Genomic DNA, 18,216 nt, shown 5'->3' with positions numbered 1-18,216 from the left:
GGCTGGATACAATGAACAGAGTAATTATATACTGCGATTGCAGCGAACCACCACCTAATTACTAAATTAAACTAGGTTCGTGTATGTGCGTTGCAACGGCTAAAATACATAGCAACCCTAATCAATCATATTATGCAAAAGAGCCTATCATATTCGTTATGATCAATCGAAATAACATATAAATGCACACTTTTATAATACTCATAGTTTTCTGGTTTAAAAGATAAGAAAGCAAGCATGAATACATGGGCTCCGCTCAACCATAACCGCAATCTCAATCTACTGGAATCCCCTACCCTATAAATAAGATATTGTACACATAACACAAACATAAAAATTACACAAAATATATATATTTAAGATCAATTTTACTGATATTCCACAAAACAGAGAAATTCAAGATAATTCTTAGGATTTTGAACAAAACTAAATCTGACTTTTCCAATTTCAAATGCTTTATATTTTGCAAAGGCTTTGATCAAATCAATTACTGAAGCTGCAGTTGTTGTATGAAGGGGATGCAGATCAGTAGCAGCTTGTCCGAATCAGTGGCAAGGTAGAGCTCCTCGTTGTCCCTAAAAGTCTGCGAGCACCACAACCCAATCGCCATTAAACTCAACAGCAGAGCAGTCACAAAACACATACGACCTCGCTAGCCAGGAGCAATCGGACACAAAAATAATCTGCAGGATTTGCAATAGGATTTCCTACTTAAAAGCCTTTTTTACCTGCATGTAGCATATTTTCTTATTTTGATTAAATGAGAGATATGTATTGCTCCATACCATCCATCCCTCCAGAACAGCAACGTTGAAAACTAATGCCACAAATATGACTGTTGCCTCCTGTCATATGGACGACTGTCTCACTGAACACAATTTATTTACGCACAAAAAAAATGCATATAGATTTATTCTAATATACATCTTTTGATCAGAGTAAGGCCATAAATATTTACTGAAAGATGTATCTCAATGCATTAATTCAGACAAGATGGAGGTACTCGAAGTATGCCTTTTATCACCAAGCAAAGAGTACCCTTTAAGATGTAATCATAATCAAGAGTTGTTTTTTGATGGATTATCTTTAGACTGTGTAGACAAAGTATGTTTAGAAGGCATCGAAATCCAGACACGAGATGGGTAACAAAAGCTACACTACTTTATGGCAACTGAATAAGGGTTCCTGATGAATTTCAGCAGCATGAATTGAAGATAATTTTTAGTTGGGTTACTTTTGGGAATTACTTTTGTTTCCATGTTTCACTTTTTAAATCGAAATCTACTTTCCTGTTGAAACAGTAAAACACTAAGAGGTTGTTTCATAGGTTAGCAAGTGTCTTAAGCATTGTCAGCATTGTCACGTACTAATATGTTGAAGCCCTATCAGTATGCATGCTTGATACAGTAAATAAACTGGAGGCCATAACAGGTTGATGCTCTATCATTATCCTACTAAAGTGATGCGTCTGCCATCTAAATCATCCAAAGGAAAGACAGTAGACAAAACAATACAACACTTTTCAGATTGATTTGATCATCTCTTAACCATCAACTAAAATTGTATAAAGTATAATCCCTCGACAAACCAATGTGTAATCAGCAAACCATCAGCTAAAATTATCTAAATTGAAATTCCATGACAGACCATTAGTTGGAGGGAGAGCTCACTGACCTTTGAGGTAATGGGTGGAGGCTGTGGGGGCGAGGGCTGCCAAAAAAATTGAAAAATCAGAACCAGGTCTCACGTCATATTCTGCATCTCCATGAAATTTCTAGTGAATCAAGCAAAGTTGCACACCTTTAAATGGATCCGACTGAAATTGAAGCTGCCTGACCAAGAATTGTGGCAGCTCGGTGGTGAAGATAAATTGTTTCGGGTTAGCCAAGACCAGGGGCCATGATCCAATGCAATCTTTTTGGAGAAAATCATGCCATGTATGTTAGATAGTTGCCGTTCCCGAGCGAGAAACAACACTAAAGGTCAAAATGCTCATTGGACCCGAGCGAGAATCAAACTTATCAGTTAAAATGATCAAGAAAGTTGAGTTATCCTCACGCTCCCAGCACATCAATCATCATCCTCTACAAACCCTCCTAAACCTTGTTGCAATCACGACAACATGTATGCAGCGAAATATGTCGATGCATGCTAGCTGGAACACTATAAAAGTGAATGTTACTGAACATAAAAAAACTTTGGCTGGCGAAGGAACAAGTACAGAGGAGCAGACCATATATAGTGCAAATCTACTTTAGTTTACTTAGAAAATTTGAGATGCTCACAATTCTCTGTAACCTGCTCCTCTGAAGACAACAAATGACAAATTAGTACCTTTTGAGAGGTAAGGCCAACATCAAATTAAATGTACGATAAGTTGAATGCATTGCTTATATATTATTTTAGTTCTTTCAACCAATCAGAGAATAGAAGTGACGCAGTGAGGTAAGACACTGAAATTGCTGCCAGCGACATCCACCTTGCCTTAGCGTATGCCAACAATGCATACTCAGGAAAACTTAACTATATGTGGTTTAGTTATAAATAGTGGATAGTGATTGATGTCCATCAAAATGCTAAGAGGACTAAACAGTGATTACAACTATGAACAGAACACCAAAAGATGTAGAGACATTACTAAGTTCAGACTTTTGATGCTAAGGGCAGCAACTATTGATGCTAATTTATTAGGTGTCAGAATGCATTCCATGATAAGGGAAGCAACTATTGATGCTAATTTATATTTAGTATGTGTGCTTACATTTGCTGGATGTGGGACAAAGGAGGGGTGAGAGGAGTGGCTGAGCGACTCATACTGGATTCTTCTCCTCTGCAGCAGCAAGACATGCAACGAGCACACCAGTGAGGCATGCTGCTTCCTCATCTTCAGGTCCTTTAGCTTCTACACCAAAAAATGCGACTGATGTTCATGCAGTCGTGCACAACTACAAAGCCTTATTGCACTATGCAAATTCAGCGAACAACTCTCAGCTCAAAGGAAGAGGCCGGATTTGTGTCAAGATGCATATGCATTGTTGAGAGAAAGCCGGTAGTACTCTCAGCAACTGAATGGATACACGAATATGGCCACATCAGCTCTGTCTGAATCGCCATTGAGTGGAAGCAATTCTGATCTGGGTACCTGAATAGTCCAATGTGAAACTGAATTTTGTCAGGTTTTAGAACTGGGTAGATAGCATTGCATGCCCACGACCAACTGTGTCGTCATAATTTGAACAACAATCGTGCAAGTTCTCTAATTTGTATAAGAATCTTGTATGTCTGTATCCTGACTGAGGAATAAATGAATTTTTTTTGGCAACTGCACATGAATGGTGGCACAACCCCATCTGTCCTCATCGAGCACAACATTGCATCACCTGATCTTCTCAGCACTCAGGCATTTGCGCGGGCAAGACAACCTTTCCTCAGACCCTCCTCCCCACAACATGCTGCCCATACTGTCCAGAGAAAAATGAAGCACCAGATTCAGGTTCAGAGAAAAGACCGACTGTTCCCCTTCACCCGAGCGCCACCGCTTAAGATCTGAGCTCCACATTAGGGCCGTTTTTCTTGCAGTTTGAGGTGCTTTCTGGGGCCAAGGTGTGCGGTGGTGCTAGACTTGCGTTCGGCCTGCCGACAGCGGTTCTGGCTGAGTCAGAACGGCACCCACGCCGCCGCCTGCCGCTGCAACATGGGCGCTACCGTAGGGAGCCCGGCGGTGCCTGGCCGATCGTGAGGGTTCGGGAGGGTTCCTAGAGACGCGGGCGAGCTAGCAGGGTTCCTCCTATGTGCATGGCCGGAGCATCACCGGAGAAATTCTACAGGCTCTCGGATTTCGACAGGAAACACAAAAATGGAAAGAAGAGGCAAATCGCGATCTGACCTGTATTCTCGCTCCCTGAACGCCCTTGCCGCGGCTCCTCAATCACGATGAAAGGGCGATGCGCCCTGCGGTGGCGGCGGCCGGCCGTGCGGTGGTTTTAGCAGGTGCGGTGGCGGCGGCCGGCGGCACGTTGGACTGCGAAGGGCGTGCAGGCGTTTGGCAGGCGAGCCGCGGAGGATGTGCGAGCGGTGGGCGAAGCGGGGGAGGGGGCAGCGTGGAGGCGCTCGGAAGGCGGCGAGATTTAGGGGCGGGCGCTCGGCAGGCGGCATTATTCAAACAAAGGAGGATGCAAGGTGGCAAATTCAAACGGGCGATCAGGATTAGCTCGCGGCTTAACCAAAAGGAACGAACGAACGGATCGCAAGTGACAGCGTAGACGAAAAAACGTCACCTTTAACCTCTTTTTAGTAGTATAGAGATTAAATGTAGCAAAAAAAAACTTACAGCCTGCCAAATAAAATCATTTGCCTATCAAAACCCTGACCAACGAATCTTGAAGAAATCTATCTATGTGATGGTGGAGTGGAAAAAAGAGGACATGGATGAAACATCCGTCTCCGGTACCTTCCAGCAGCCATGTGAAAAAAAAGGACATTACGGTCCGCGGGTTCATTTTCAGAAAAACTGATCGTCGGTAAAACTCATAATTCTTAGCTCTAGCTCGGTCAATCAAATTAGGTGAGTTAGACTCTATGAAAAACTTATTCAGAGGACTACACAACTCAACTGAATAAAGGATCCAAAACAAAATGGATCAACCCAGAAATCCATTCCAAGATCCAAACCAAAATTAAAAGTATAACAAAATTTCTTTTTCCAAAATATGCCAACTCCAAATGATTTCCCACCATGGGATGATCAATACCTTTAACCTTTAGTTAGCATTTTCAAATATATTTATAAAACTTTAAATGCCACTCGATCCTAGCGATGTATGCAGTTAGATGCTCAAGTAGCACTAAATGACCGATAATCAAATAAGTTTGCATAGTACGGCCATCTATCTTAAATCTAGTCATGCACTTCTCTACATACTTATGACCGGTGAAATGAAATGCTCTACAAGTTATATCTTTGCTTGTGCATTCCATACCTATGACTGGTGAAATGCAATGCCCTACAAGTTATACCTTTGCTTGCGCATTCCGTTTTATCTTCTCAAATGTTGATGCTACACAAACAACAACATCCCTCAAGCTTTTTGATCATCATTATGAGTCAACACTTGGCTTGATTTTCCTTAAATGATATGATCCAGTTCATATCATCATGTGCGTCATTGGTTCATTGATCTCAACTTAACTTGTTTTTCACCATTGTCTTGGTCCATCGGCGCTAAGTCTTTGCTCAAGCTTCCTGGCCACATACGTTTTGTCGCTTCAAAGCCTCCAACTTGCCCTTCGCACTTGCAACCGGTCCATCGACGCAAAGTCTTGTCTTGATCTTCTCCATCTAGCCACAAGACTCCACATCATGTCTCACATGCATTGAGTTACTTCATCATATTATATGAGTATAGCATCAACACTTTGTCATTTCTCCTCCATGGCACATGTTGCTCATACTAGTGTCTTTGTGTGTACTAATCACCTGTATATTTTAACATAAACACTTATTAATCCACCTAAATTCTCACTCAATTACCAAAATCAAACAAGAGACTTTCACATGGTCCCTGGCATTTATTTTCTTATATTATGTCTCTTTCAGAAGCAATGGTTGTGGGATAACCCGCTCAAGTTATGTTATCTTAGGAACTTGCAGTTGTTAATAATAATTTCACAAGATGAGGACAATGCTTTATATTAAGTTTCATTTCTGAGAGCCACACCCTTTATTGAGAACTTGGAGCTCCACGCGTGCGCAGGCACACGACGCGCATAGTAAAGGGATGACGTCCATCCACGAAGAGACCTCGTCTTTCTGGCCAAAAGACGGCTGAAACCCAGTTACCCGGGGTCTTTTCCCCTTTCGCTTTGCCCTCACTCCTCTCCTAACTTTAGCCGCACTGCAGCAGCGAAGTGTAGAAGAGTTTTGCTGTTGCGAGATTCCCGACCGTCGAGCGTGAGATGTTCTGCTCTTACTGAGATATGTCCTCGTGCTTTTCTAGAAAGTTTAAATAAAACTTCTAGATAGCCGCCTATAGTTTTGCTGTAGCCTTTGGGAGATGAGAAAATTAGAATATTCATCTCTCAGTTCTAAAAGACTAAATTCGCTAATAGTCGGTTATATCCCACTATGGCCGCTAAATTAAGGGTTATTTAGCCTACTAAAACATATAACTAGATTTTATTTATTGTTAATTTAGTATTGCACTTCGTCTTTTACAAAATTTAGTATTTGATCAACGATGTAAAGAGGGAATGAAACTCAAGACGTACTTTATTATATGAAATTTTCTTGATTTCATATTTATATGCAAAATTACTCATAGTTTTTATGCACGGTGTTAAACTAGAAATGTATAATTGTGAGAAATTTCTTAAAGATTAGAGAGTATGTGTGAACCATGGTTACCATTCTTAATGGTGAAATATGAAATACTCTATAAAGTAGATATATGTATGGTTAGATAAGTATGAGAAAAAATTCTAGAGTTAGATATTTTATAAAGAAGTGTATAAAAGATAGATATATGGCAAAACTATATGAGCCATAGAGTCCTATAAATAAGGGGTGCTCCCCTCCCATCAAATCTCAAATAGGAGATGCCAAAATTGGCATGCAGTGTTATAGATGGCCAAAAGGCCCGAGGCCCGACAGCTCGGCACGTGGCCCGGATTTTTGGCCTGGCCCAAGCACGACACGACCCAATTGGACTGCCAGTGGAGCACGGCGGGCGGCACGGCACAGCCCGATGTTTAAGACCGGCCTGTTAATAGCCCGTTAACCTGTCTCTCAAAACCCTAGGTCCCTTCTATCTGGTGGTTGGTGCCCTGTTTTTTTTCTTTCGCCTCCTCTACGTCAATCTCCGCCTCCATCCTCCGACCCTCCGTCGATTGGGATCCCCAATCGATTCCCCTCAACAAGCGGCAAGCTGGCAACGAGCACGAGGCACCCTTCCTTTTCTTCTCCTGATGGCAATTGCTGCTCGCGCCCCATCTCCCTTCCGTCGCGACGAGCTCGACACCTTGACGCGGCTCGGGTATATCCTCTGCGCGGCACGGGCTGGTGGGCAAGCAGATCACGATGGCACGTGGGGGCTGCGTCAGCAAGGTAGGCGGCAGAGTGCAAGGGAAGGCCGGCAGCGCCGACGAGCAGATTGCGGCGCCGGCGAGCTAGCGGACGGCAGCGGCATGGTGGAAGTAGGCCACGCGGGCCACTTTGTGCCTCGGGCGGCCCGTTAGCCTGTCGTGCTTTCGGGCTGGCCCGATGATACAACGTGCCGGACTTGGGCCGCTGGCTGAGCCCGTGGGCCGGAGAGGCATGGCCCGGGAGGCACGACGTGCCGTGCCGGCCCGACCTCCTTCGGGGCGTGCCTAGCCCGTGCCTGTGCCGTGCCGAGCCAGGCTGGCCCGTTGGCCATCTATATGTAGTGTAGTCGTGTCATGGTAGGGTAGCCACATAAAAAATGTAAAAGTTTTGTGCTGTACTAAAGTTGAGTTTTCATATAGAGTTGGTCTCTCATATTAGTGTCTAGGTGAAGATTTTGTTGGCGTAGTGCGGGTATAGGGTCCATAGAAGAAGTGATATCATATTAATTTGGTACAGCTTTTAGGAAGTCGCTGTAAAAGTTAGGGGTGCTAATTTCTAACACATGTTATTTACATAACCGCTAAATGAGTTAGTTAGACTATAACCCATTATAATCTTTTTTAGTCTCTACAAACACCAGCTTCTAAATACCTTATTCCGCTATAACCCATTATAGTCTTTTTTTAGTCTCTACAAACACCAGCTTCTTTAGACCGTCCACAGTGAAGGAGGAAATGAAGGAGCAAATACATTGTTTGACACTATAGATGTACTGTTTGGTACTGTAAACAGAGAGGGCGTGGGAAACGAGGAGAGAGCAAATTTGCTCTTGCTCCCTCCGCTGTGGTCAGCCTAAATACCTTATTCCGCTATTTTCAATATTGTCATCGTCACATAGTTCCTCAGCGAACCGTACCCTGAATTCATGCATGGGTCCCGCTGAGGCTACCCAGCTGGCAATAACATGTTCTGCTTGAGATGATGTCTTGATAGTCACGAGATTGTAGGTGCAGCCACTGAGCTCCTGCACTTGCACCTCTGCAGCTTGTCGCATCCATTCAGCCCCTGAATTGGACCACTTGATTGTCTTCTCGGATCCTAATATAGCCTTGCCAAGGTAAGTCGCACCGGCCCTCGTCATCTTCATATGATTTGGAATGTAAGCAACAACATATGCCTCCATAGCTGATCCAGCTATTGACGAGACATTCAGGATGCTCTATGACATAATTAGTCACTTGTTTTAAGCTTTTCCTTAGCTTCTTGACCATCTACTTACTCAACTTAGTGGTGATGGTAGAATGACTTCTGTGAGGGGGTGGTATCCAAGTTAAGACGTCGGCTGATGAATACGAAATTTTATCAGCATCAGGGAAGAAGATCTTGGACTATACGTCACCCTGCCTCAAATTGACTGCAACCAGTAGCTCAGAAGAAGTAGATCACGGTGGCACGGAAGAGATTGACGATTCCAAATACAACAGTGCCTCTGTGACTTATATTATGAGCACAAGCCAAATATCAAATGAGATAGTGTACAACAGTGTCTAATTTTTTCTTTTGATAAGAATAAAGGGACCTCTATTTATTAATAAGAGTAAAATACATGTACCGCCTCTAAATTTATCCCGAGTATGCCATCTAAGTTCCCAGACTCTCAAAATATACCTTTTAGATCCACAAAGAAAAGGAATACATTGTTAGATTCTAAAAGGTCAAGTTCAGCAAGCAATTTTCTAATTTGTCTAATTCAAGTCAAGTAATGCATGAAGAGTAACATACTTCATTACAAGAAACTTGATGATGGTCAGTCCTTTTTCTTTCCTATTTTTGAAGCTTTTTCCTAAAAAATAAAATTTATAAATACTAGCTAAGAGCATGTCCAAAAGAGCCCCAGTATCCACTCCCAAAACTCAATTTTGAATTTAAACTAAAAAATACCAGCTTCAACAGCCCCCCTAAGTTGATCCCCAATATGACACCTTACTGTTTGATTATATACGATTGCACCAATCATTTATCTATATATGTATATAGGTTATGGGTTCTTGTAATTTTTCCTCTTATGTTTTGTTTATTGGATAGTAGTTACAGGTGTTATAGGCATATTCTTAGCAATGAGTGTTTTTTTATGTTGTAGAAGATATCTTAACTTTTTTTAGAATTGGTTTAATTGGTATTGCTGAATTTGAATCACTGTGATATTTTACATGATGTTTAGAAACTTTTAAGTTAATGCTACTATTGACTATTTGTAGACTCAGCACTAGATCAATTTTCATTAGGCGTAAACATAAATATTAAGCAACATTAGATGGGTAGGAAAAAGTTTAAGAGGGGCTGAAAAAAAAAACCGCTGCAACGATATAGCACCTCTTTGACACTCCACAAAAGACAAATATAATAATTTGGAGTAGTCTTATATTAAAATATCGATGGACAATAAAAATAACAAAATACATCATAAAAAATAAAAAAATACGATTTATTCATACCGAAAAGTCAAATTACGAAACTAATAGACGCCACGGGCGACTCCCATTATTCATGTGAAAATCAAGAGGCGGTCCGCTCACCCACTCCGGCCCACAGCCCAGCCCACCCGGTCCGCTCTGCATTCCGGAGGGGTCCGCAGCACAGAGGCATCCGTCCCACGAATTCGGCCGCGGCTCCTCCGATCCAGCCGCCGGCGATGGGCTGCTCGCCGGAGGCGGCCGCGGGGGCGTGCCCGGACTGCCTGGAGCGCCTCGTCCGCTCCGACCTCGGCGGCTCCCGCCTCTCCTTCGTCCACGGCCTCTCCGACTCCCCGCTCCCCTTCGCCGCTTCCGCCGTCGTCCAGGTCCGCCCCGGCCGCTCTATTTTCCGTGTGTTTCTCGGCGCTTTTCGCCGACGCGTGCCCCCAAACTCGTCGCGGGCCTTCTCTTCGGTTCGACCAGCTTGCTGTTTTGCGACCGAGTTTGTTAAGCCTCCATTATTCGCATGCATAAACCCCTGCTTGGTTTGGAAGAGCTTCTGGCTGTAGCTTCGGCTTAATGCTTGTTTCCTTTTCGTGCAGATAGCGTCTGATGGAGCGGAGGAAACTAACGGGAGGTAAAGCTACGCATCCACGACTTTCTTGGTTTTCGGCTTCTCATGTTAAGATATTTGGACACCGCTGCAGTGTGTCGATGTCATTATGACAAAATTATTTCATTCGACTGTAGCTGTGTATAATGTTACGTCGTTATAAGCTTGCAACTACTGCTCCAGCTGGGAATGTGCTTCGGTGCAATTCCAACTAGAGTGAGCTGTATGTTTCAGTCTTTCAGATCAGATACTCTATCAATGCTGCTTGAAATTCTTGTTTAATATTGGAACAAAGTAAGCACGTACGGATTTTTGTGTAGGACCTTTGGAATACATCTGCTTAGTAGACAACCTAGTTTGGAAATCTACAAAATATATGCCACAAATTCTGATAGACAGAAAGCGGACAAATTAGTAATGCGGATAATTTCTTACTTTTCTATAAAAAAGGTTACTACCATAAACTTAATGCTGTTTCTTGTTTCCACTCCTTTCCACTCATCCATATATGTTGCAGGCAGCATTACTCCAGTTTTGTTTTAGTGGGCCTGGGCAGTAAAAAATGGTAATTCTCTTTTCCAAGGATTATATTTATCTTCAAAAGGCTCCAAAATTGATGTATCAACATATACGGAATTCTCCACATTTTCATTCCCTACAGTGACAACAATTCCTTGGAGAATGGTATTCATAATGACACCCTGCCAGAGCAAACAGTATATAATGATGATGACCAGGATACTCAGCAATCAGATTCCTCTTCTGGCAAAGGATGCATTGAAGATCATGAAAATCCCCCTGGGCTCAGTAAGCAGCAAAAGATCATAAGCACAATTGCCAAATTAACTCCTGTTTGCTATCTCAGCATAGACCACACTTCAGAGGTCGAAGAGCTTATCTTGAGTTACCTGAACTTCTCAACTGAAGAGAATGTGATTAATTCATTAAATCTGTTATCTGAAAACAAAATTAGTGGTTTAACTGGATTAGATTTCCTCAGTTTTGTTGGATTTTCAGCATTTGATGACTTGCATCCTTCTGGACATGTGAGGCATCCCAACATCTTACCAGTGTTAGGTGTTCTAGAAACATCTGATCATTGCTTCATATTACATCCAAAGGCTCCATACACTTTGGAAAATATCATGCATTACAGTCCAGAGGCATTCTGCTCAGATTGGCATATTAGATTTCTTATCTACCAGATAATATCTGCTTTGGCATACCTTCATGATTCAGGAGTTCATCATGGCAATCTAAGGCCATCAAACGTCTTGATGTCTGATTCCTTATGGCCTTACCTGAGCATAACTGATACCTGCCCTGTAAAACACAGTTGGGGTTTTTCTGATCTGAAATGCTCACCTAACTCATGCTGTTTTAAGGAGGACTGTTCCTCAAAAGCCATTTATACTGGTTTTAAACTGCAATCATCCTTGGATTGGCAATCTCACTTTAAGCAATGGTGGAAAGGTGAGCTGAGCAATTATGAATACCTTCTTGTCTTAAACAAGTTAGCTGGTAGAAGGTGGGGTGATCCAGCTTTTCACACTGTGATGCCTTGGGTAATAGATTTCACTGTGATGCCTGATGAAAGTTCTGATAATGGTTGGAGGGACCTAACCAAAAGTAAATGGCGGTTGGCAAAAGGTGACGAGCAGTTGGATTTTACGTATTCATCATCTGAGATTTCGCATCATGTTTCTGATGAGTGTCTGTCAGAGCTAGCTGTCTGCAGTTACAAAGCAAGGAGGTTACCTAAGACCATCTTAAGGTCAGCTGTGCGTTCGGTCTATGAGCCCAATGAATACCCGTCTAGTATGCAAAGGCTTTACCAGTGGACGCCTGATGAATGCATTCCAGAATTTTATAGTGATCCTCGGATTTTCGCTTCGCTTCATTCTGAAATGAGTGATTTGGCTTTGCCTTCCTGGGCAACATCCGCAGAGGATTTCATTTGTCTGCATAGGGATGCTTTAGAGAGTGATAGAGTATCACAACAACTGCATCACTGGATCGACATAACATTTGGCTATAAACTTTCTGGAGAGGCATCTGTTAAAGCCAAAAATGTAATGTTGCCTCCTAGTGATCCATCTAGACCCAAATCAATTGGGCGACATCAGCTTTTTACAAGGCCTCATCCTAAGCGCCTTGTTAGCACCCCTCATGCAGTCTACCACAATAAGGGTCCGGTGTCGCCACGTGTCCCCCGAGGAGGGATGCTCAGCACCAGCGGCCGGAGGCACGGACCTCCTCTGGCGGGATCTCCACGTGTCTCCCGGGCCCTCTAAGCGCACACGCTAGGACTACGCCCAGGAGGGGTCCGGAGCTGTCACGTGCCCCACTACCGCTAGCGCGGGCGCAGGCGCGAGTCTTCCGCCGGAAGACTCGCCCACTCACCGCATTTAATGCGGGAGGCTGAGGCGTGCTCTGCCGCCACAGAGCACGGGGCAGACTCCACTATTGGTTGCATATTACCAAGGTGCACAGTGCAGCCGTAGGCGCCGCGCACGCGATGTACGTTAGTCTGCCGCATTAAATGTATATGACGGCAAGGCCCTTTCCATCATGCCGCCTACGCCGCAAGCTACGCGGCATGAATAGCATGCGTGACGCAGCCTACCCGGCTAGCTGCAAGCGCAGCACCAACATGACAGGGCAAGACCACGCCAGTCAGAGGATTTGCGCCGGTCAGTACATCCATGCGAACGAGGCAGCGAAATCCCAGAATAAGATCTTCCTCAGGCGTAGCACCATAATAGCGCTAGGTGCTACGTTATTTAAATACATCCACGTTGGGCGCACCTGTCGGGGTCTCAACGGCTATGTACGTGCCTCCCTTTGACTATGAAAGGGGAGCACACGCTAGTCTCAGGACAAGTGGACGCAGACTCTCTCCCTCACACTCTCAGCCCACCAACTGGAACCACTCTCGAGCAATCACTTGTGAGAACAGACAATACAACACACAGTGGATGTAGGGTATTACGCTCCGACGGCCCGAACCACTCTAAACCATTTGTGTTCATCGTGTTCTTGCATCTAGATCGGACTAATCCTAACTACCCCTCGAGTTCATTCTCCCTCAGGGCTTAGGTGGGTGCATTCTGCCACCCGACTGGGTTTACCACCCGACATTTGGCGCGCCAGGTAGGGGGAAGTTAGCTAGTTTTAGTTCATCTCTCACTCGTCTCCATGGTTCGGGTGGTGGAGCACTCCTACCACGACGACGACGTGGAGATGGCGGAGTGTGTGGCGTCATCCGCGCCACGCGCTTCTCGCCTTCCTGCGCCAGGGGCAACCGTGCCCGTGGAGCAGCCACCGATGGCAGCGGCGCCCGTTGCACGCCAGCGAGAATCAGGGCGCCCGTCAAAGGCCCTCTCACAAGCTGCGAACAGCGGGGCGCTGGCGGTAGCGGGAGTTGCTTCGCAACCCTCCGGCTACTGCAGCCTCGCCAGACGCCCTGAGGCAGTGGCGGGACGACGTTAACCGTCTCCTCCATCTGGCTCAGGCCTCCCCCAGTTCCACAAGGACTGGGCAACGACCTCCGCCTGGCAATGCGGTGGTACCCTACCACTGGTGCCAGGGCGACGCGTCGGCATCCGTGCTCGAGAACTAAAAGGCGTCTACAGCCATGGTGACACCGACTCTGGCGAAGACGAGCGCCGCAAGAAGCTGTACGTGATGTACGGCGGAAGCTCGGAACTCGTCTCCCGGAGAGACGTCAAGACCCTTCGCCGAGAGGTCCTCTCGGTGAAGCCGGGGGTCCCGAGGGCGGTGCCTAACCACAGGTGGAGGAACACCACTATCTCCTTCAGACCATCTGACTGTCCGGAGAACATGGCCGGGGCTGGTGTACTACCTCTAGTCACCGTCCCTTTCATAGCCAACATCAGGCTGTATCACGTGCTGATCGATGGCGGGGCTGGCCTCAACGTCATCAGCTATGCAGCGTTCAAGTAGCTGCAAATCCCGGAGTCCAAGCTGGCTCCCTCTTGCCCATTCTCAGGAGTGGGCTCACACCGGTGTTCCCTCTGGGGAGCATCACTTTACCGGTCACGTTCGGGACTAAGGAGAACTTCCGTACGGAGAACGTGCAGTTCGACGTCGCGGAGGTAAACCTCCCGTTCAATGCCATCATTGGCAGGCCGGCGCTCTACCGTTTCATGGCCATTGCCCACTACGGGTACTTGGTCTTGAAGATGTCTTCCCCTGCCGGTGTCCTCACCGTGCGGGGTGACCGCACCGCTGCCGTCGCTGCAGTTGAGAAACTGCATGCTCTGGCGGCGGAGTCTGCACGCTCCGAGGAGGATACCCCCTCCACCTCGTGAGCCAGGGCGCCCGCAAGGGCACCTAAGGTTCAGCCGTCTGATCCGGATAATGTACCCGTGAAGACCGTGCAGATCGGAGCGGCTTCCTCCAGGACCACCCGCATCGCGGGGAACCTGGAGGAGAAATAGGAAGACACGCTCATCACTTTCCTCCGGGCAAATGTGGACGTGTTCGCCTGGGAACCGTCACAGATGCCCGGGATCCCCAGGGAAGTGATCGAGCACAATCTGAGGATCTACCCTGACGCCAAACCGGTACGCCAGAAACCTCGGAAGCAGTCAGTGGAGCGGCAGAACTTCATCCGTGAAGAAGTCTGCAAGCTGCTACACGCCGGCTTCATCGAGGAGGTCCACCACCGGGGATCTGGTCCTAAGGCGGATCCTGAACCGAGCAGGGCTCCACAAACTCTCCCCCAGCTGGGAAGGTCCCTTCAAGGTGACGGAAGTATGCCGGCCCGGATGCGTTCGCCTTGCCATAGAAGGAGTGCCGCTGCCCAACCTGTGGAACATAAAGCATCTGCGTAAGTTTTACGCTTAGACAGAGCATTAAATGAACTTTTCCTTTGTAATAAGATAGAATCAGCGTGCGGTCCAGAGCGGTTGGGGTCCGTCCTCGTAAACCCGGCCTCTGGCGTCCATCGCACCACCGGCTAGCATTAACGTGCGGCCTAGAGCGGTAGAGGTCCGCCCTCGTAAACCCGGCCTCTGGCATCCATCGCGCAAGCCATGTATATCAAGTTGCAAAGGAAAGATTTGCTCCCAGTTCTGTCTTTGTGTCAAAATTTTATTTCACATTTTGATTTTCGAACCTTTCCCTTTCTAACCCCCGCGCGGACTTCCACTCTTGTCGTTACAACTAAATCTGTATTGAGTTGCCGGACTGCCGTACAGGTCCGGACCCCCTTGCTGCTGGGAGAGGGGTCCGGACCCCTAGGGACCTGCTCTGGAGAGGGGGTGCTCGTTTCCTGGGGTGGTCCGGAGTCCTGTGCAGCCGCTTAGCCGGTTCCGTACCCAAAGCCTACATGCTCCACCACCTTGTAACGAGTGCTCTAGTACCCGGAGCAGGGTAAGTAGGGGCCCGGACCTCGTTCTAGCTCACGGGTTGGCTTCCTAAGTCCTACACGGCAAGTCCAGCTCATAGTCACAGAATTCGGGGTCGATGCCTCGTCCCACGACCCGGGAACGCCGTTCCGATTCGAGGGTCGGGGTCAAAGAGGGTCAGTGTCCCATTCAAGGTTGGATCGCGTCCCGGTTTGAGAGGGGTCGTAGCCCCATTGCTAGCAGATTTAATTGGGATAAGAAGGTTATTGATAGCGGATTGATGTGGTTTTTGTTAGATAATAAGATGAGTGCGTGTAGTATGATCTAGATGTACTATTTTGTATGTTTCTTATATGCTTGTGCAGATTAGTTTCTTCATTAGTAGCATATATATATATATATATATATATATATATATATATATATATATATATATAGTTTTTGTCTTTTTAAAGACGCATCGACCCGAAGATATCGACCCGGATGAATCAGAGTCGCGTTCCACATAATAATTTATCGTTCCATAGAGGTATACCCCTTTCGTACCACAATTTTATAAAGTGACGACCCTCGACCCTCGACCCCGTTCCTTGACCCGGTCGACCCAGGAACTTTGTGACTATGGTCTCCAGCTGCATATCTCAAAGGATCGAGTACGACAGAATGGCCTCACCCACTGCTAGGAGGGGTCTAGAACGCTGGGAACTAGATCCGGAGAAAAGGTGCTTGTTTCCTGGAATGATCCGGAGTCCGGTGTAGCCGCTTAGCCTGGTCCTGTACCCTAAGCCTACACACTCCACCACCCTGTAACAAGCATCATGCTACCTGGACCTGCGTACCCGGAAGTCCGGACCTCATACTGGCTTGGGGGCAGGTTCAGAATAGGTCCCGCGGGCCCACTACTAAGCTTTGACTTTGAGTGGTATGCAGATTAAGCCTTGTCTGGTGGTAGCTCGCCTCAAACCATTGAGCCTACCTACCAGGGGGCCCGGGCATCCGCTTAAAGGCTTCATGCAGATCGAGGTCCAGACTCGGTGGTAGATAGACTCAAACAATTGAGCCTGTCTCCCAGGGGGCCCGGAGCGCTCGCTTTGAGCCAAATACCAAGTATCGACTCTGCATGCGGCAAACAGCTAAGTTGCAGTATCATTAGTACCATCCTAGCGAGTTTGATTTTCCTCTCTGTAGTTTTTTCTCCTATTCAGGGAATAAGTCGCTCGTTTGACTTACAATCTGTGCTACACCTATTATGCCCAAGAACACCCGTTCAACCCCACAGGGGGGTCCGGAGCATCTGCTCGGCTCGGATGGCAGATAGGTTCCAACATCTGAACCTATCTACCAGTGGGCCAGGGCGCCGAGGGCCGCATACGGCAGATCAGAGCAAGTGACAAACAGCTAAGTTGAAATTTCTTCTATTAAAATTTCAACAAGTATAGTATTTTTACATACACAAAAAAAAGAGAAGGTTCTGCTACGATGGTCCAGCGGTCCCCGGTCTTTTTGCAGGTACGCCGCTCAGGAATCTGCAGGCTCCCGCTTGAAATAAGCAGCAACAAAGTCGACGACCTCCTGCACGCTCTCCCGAGCGGAGGCTTCCGTCTCTGCCACTGGACCATCAACGACAGGGGCTAGCGAGATGGCAGGGTTGTGGCTCCGGAGGCAGGTCAAAATGTACTCCGCCACCATCCGGCACATCTCACAGCCCTCGGCTTCGAGGTGGCCAATGAGGATCTGATCCAGGCGCCGGAGTCTCTCTGAAGCAGAGTCCAGCAACGGGAGGGCATCAGCAATTTAAGCTGGCGGCTCCGCCACTTGGATTGGACTCATTCCAAGTGGTACCAGAGCTAAGCTTGCTTCACCCGCCCAGTCGATGATTCGCTGGGCCCCCATGTGCTGGTCCTCCTGCAGCGTCCGGACTGTCTCCTGGACCGCCTCCTGCACCCGGGCATCCAGTGCCGCCTGTGCCGCCTCCAGCTGGCGGGTCTTCTCCTGGAGCGTGGCCTCCTTCTGCGCCGCTTTCTCACGGAGGGCCTTAAGCGCCTCGCGCTGGCGCTGAAGGGAGCGCTCCATGCTGGTGGTGAGAGATTCCCGCCGTGCAAGGGACTTCCTCTCCTCCTCGAGGTCCATCTCGGCATCAGCCTGCTGGCTGGCGGTCTCCTGCAGCTCCTGGCACCATCGATGCAGAGACTCGGAGAGTTCATTGAGCTCCTGCCTGCGGACCTCGTGTCACTAGCTGCGAGTCTCGAGTTCAGATCGCTGGGCCGCAAGGGTGGCCTCCTCCTTGGCAATAGCCTCCTCCCGCTGCTCCAGGGCTTTCTCCTGCTCCGCCGCCGCGAGCTCCCGGTCGAACACCTTCCGAAGCCCTTTTCGGTATGTCTCAAGGTCGGCCTCAAGCTCGGACCGGGCGGCGGCAGCACGGGAGGCATCGGCCTTCGTTCGCCGAGGCGCTGACACGCTCTCCAGAGCTCCCACTCCCGCCAGAATGCTGCCTCGGCGGTAGAAGTCGCCTCTTCTATGATCCGTTGGACCCGGACCAGCACACGCGGGAGCGGAACCGCATCCTCCTCTAGGAGACCCTGCAAGAGCCGCCTACCAGAAACCACCTCCAGCTCTTCCTCTGCTGCAGGTTGGGAGCTGGGGGTGGGAGCATCTGGCACAGACGCCGGGCTCTCGGGTACCGAGCTGTGTTCG

At 47.4% G+C, this 18,216-nt stretch overlaps 2 protein-coding genes across 8 annotated transcripts; one reads left to right on the top strand and one right to left on the bottom strand.

Moving 5' to 3' along the window:
* Nucleotides 1-172: 172 nt before the first annotated feature.
* On the bottom strand, nt 173-5,944 carry LOC120706799. Of its 7 annotated transcripts, none has more exons than XM_039991530.1 (7): nt 5,828-5,944; nt 3,887-3,975; nt 2,762-2,902; nt 1,801-1,914; nt 1,675-1,710; nt 729-845; nt 173-583 (listed from the first exon to the last, which is right to left on the bottom strand). In XM_039991530.1, the coding sequence occupies exons 3-7, from the start codon at nt 2,882-2,884 to the stop codon at nt 488-490; spliced, it is 486 nt and encodes a 161-aa protein (XP_039847464.1). In that variant the 5' UTR covers nt 2,885-2,902; nt 3,887-3,975; nt 5,828-5,944; the 3' UTR covers nt 173-487. The 7 variants fall into 7 exon arrangements, with proteins under 7 accessions (XP_039847464.1, XP_039847465.1, XP_039847462.1 ...); XM_039991531.1 differs by having other exon boundaries at nt 2,762-2,899; XM_039991528.1 differs by lacking the exon at nt 5,828-5,944 and adding an exon at nt 3,381-3,461 and having other exon boundaries at nt 2,762-3,142.
* A 3,718-nt stretch (nt 5,945-9,662) lies between these two features.
* On the top strand, nt 9,663-12,441 carry LOC120709762 (protein GFS12-like). The gene is made up of 4 exons (XM_039995417.1): nt 9,663-9,920; nt 10,137-10,171; nt 10,665-10,712; nt 10,809-12,441. The coding sequence occupies exons 1-4, from the start codon at nt 9,774-9,776 to the stop codon at nt 12,439-12,441; spliced, it is 1,863 nt and encodes a 620-aa protein (XP_039851351.1). The 5' UTR covers nt 9,663-9,773.
* The last annotated feature ends 5,775 nt before the right edge of the window (nt 12,442-18,216 follow it).

The sequence above is a fragment of the Panicum virgatum genome, chromosome 5K (assembly GCF_016808335.1).
Source record: "Panicum virgatum strain AP13 chromosome 5K, P.virgatum_v5, whole genome shotgun sequence".
NCBI lineage: Eukaryota > Viridiplantae > Streptophyta > Magnoliopsida > Poales > Poaceae > Panicum > Panicum virgatum.
The sequence above is the reverse complement of the archived record's forward strand: the minus strand, read 5'-3'. Positions and strand labels throughout refer to the sequence as shown.

Bases quoted from the DNA above. Each gene is read 5' to 3' on its own strand.
- LOC120706799 (XM_039991530.1), bottom strand. From the start codon at position 2,884: ATGAGGAAGCAGCATGCCTCACTGGTGTGCTCGTTGCATGTCTTGCTG. The intron at 1,711-1,800 runs GTGTGCAACTTT...TTTTTTTGGCAG, and splicing joins TCAGTCGGATCCATTTAAAG to CCCTCGCCCCCACAGCCTCC. The intron at 584-728 runs GTAAAAAAGGCT...TGGTGCTCGCAG, and splicing joins AGAAAATATGCTACATGCAG to ACTTTTAGGGACAACGAGGA.
- LOC120709762 (XM_039995417.1), top strand. From the start codon at position 9,774: ATGGGCTGCTCGCCGGAGGCGGCCGCGGGGGCGTGCCCGGACTGCCTG. The intron at 10,172-10,664 runs GTAAAGCTACGC...TATATGTTGCAG, and splicing joins GCGGAGGAAACTAACGGGAG to GCAGCATTACTCCAGTTTTG. The intron at 10,713-10,808 runs GTAATTCTCTTT...CATTCCCTACAG, and splicing joins GGCCTGGGCAGTAAAAAATG to TGACAACAATTCCTTGGAGA.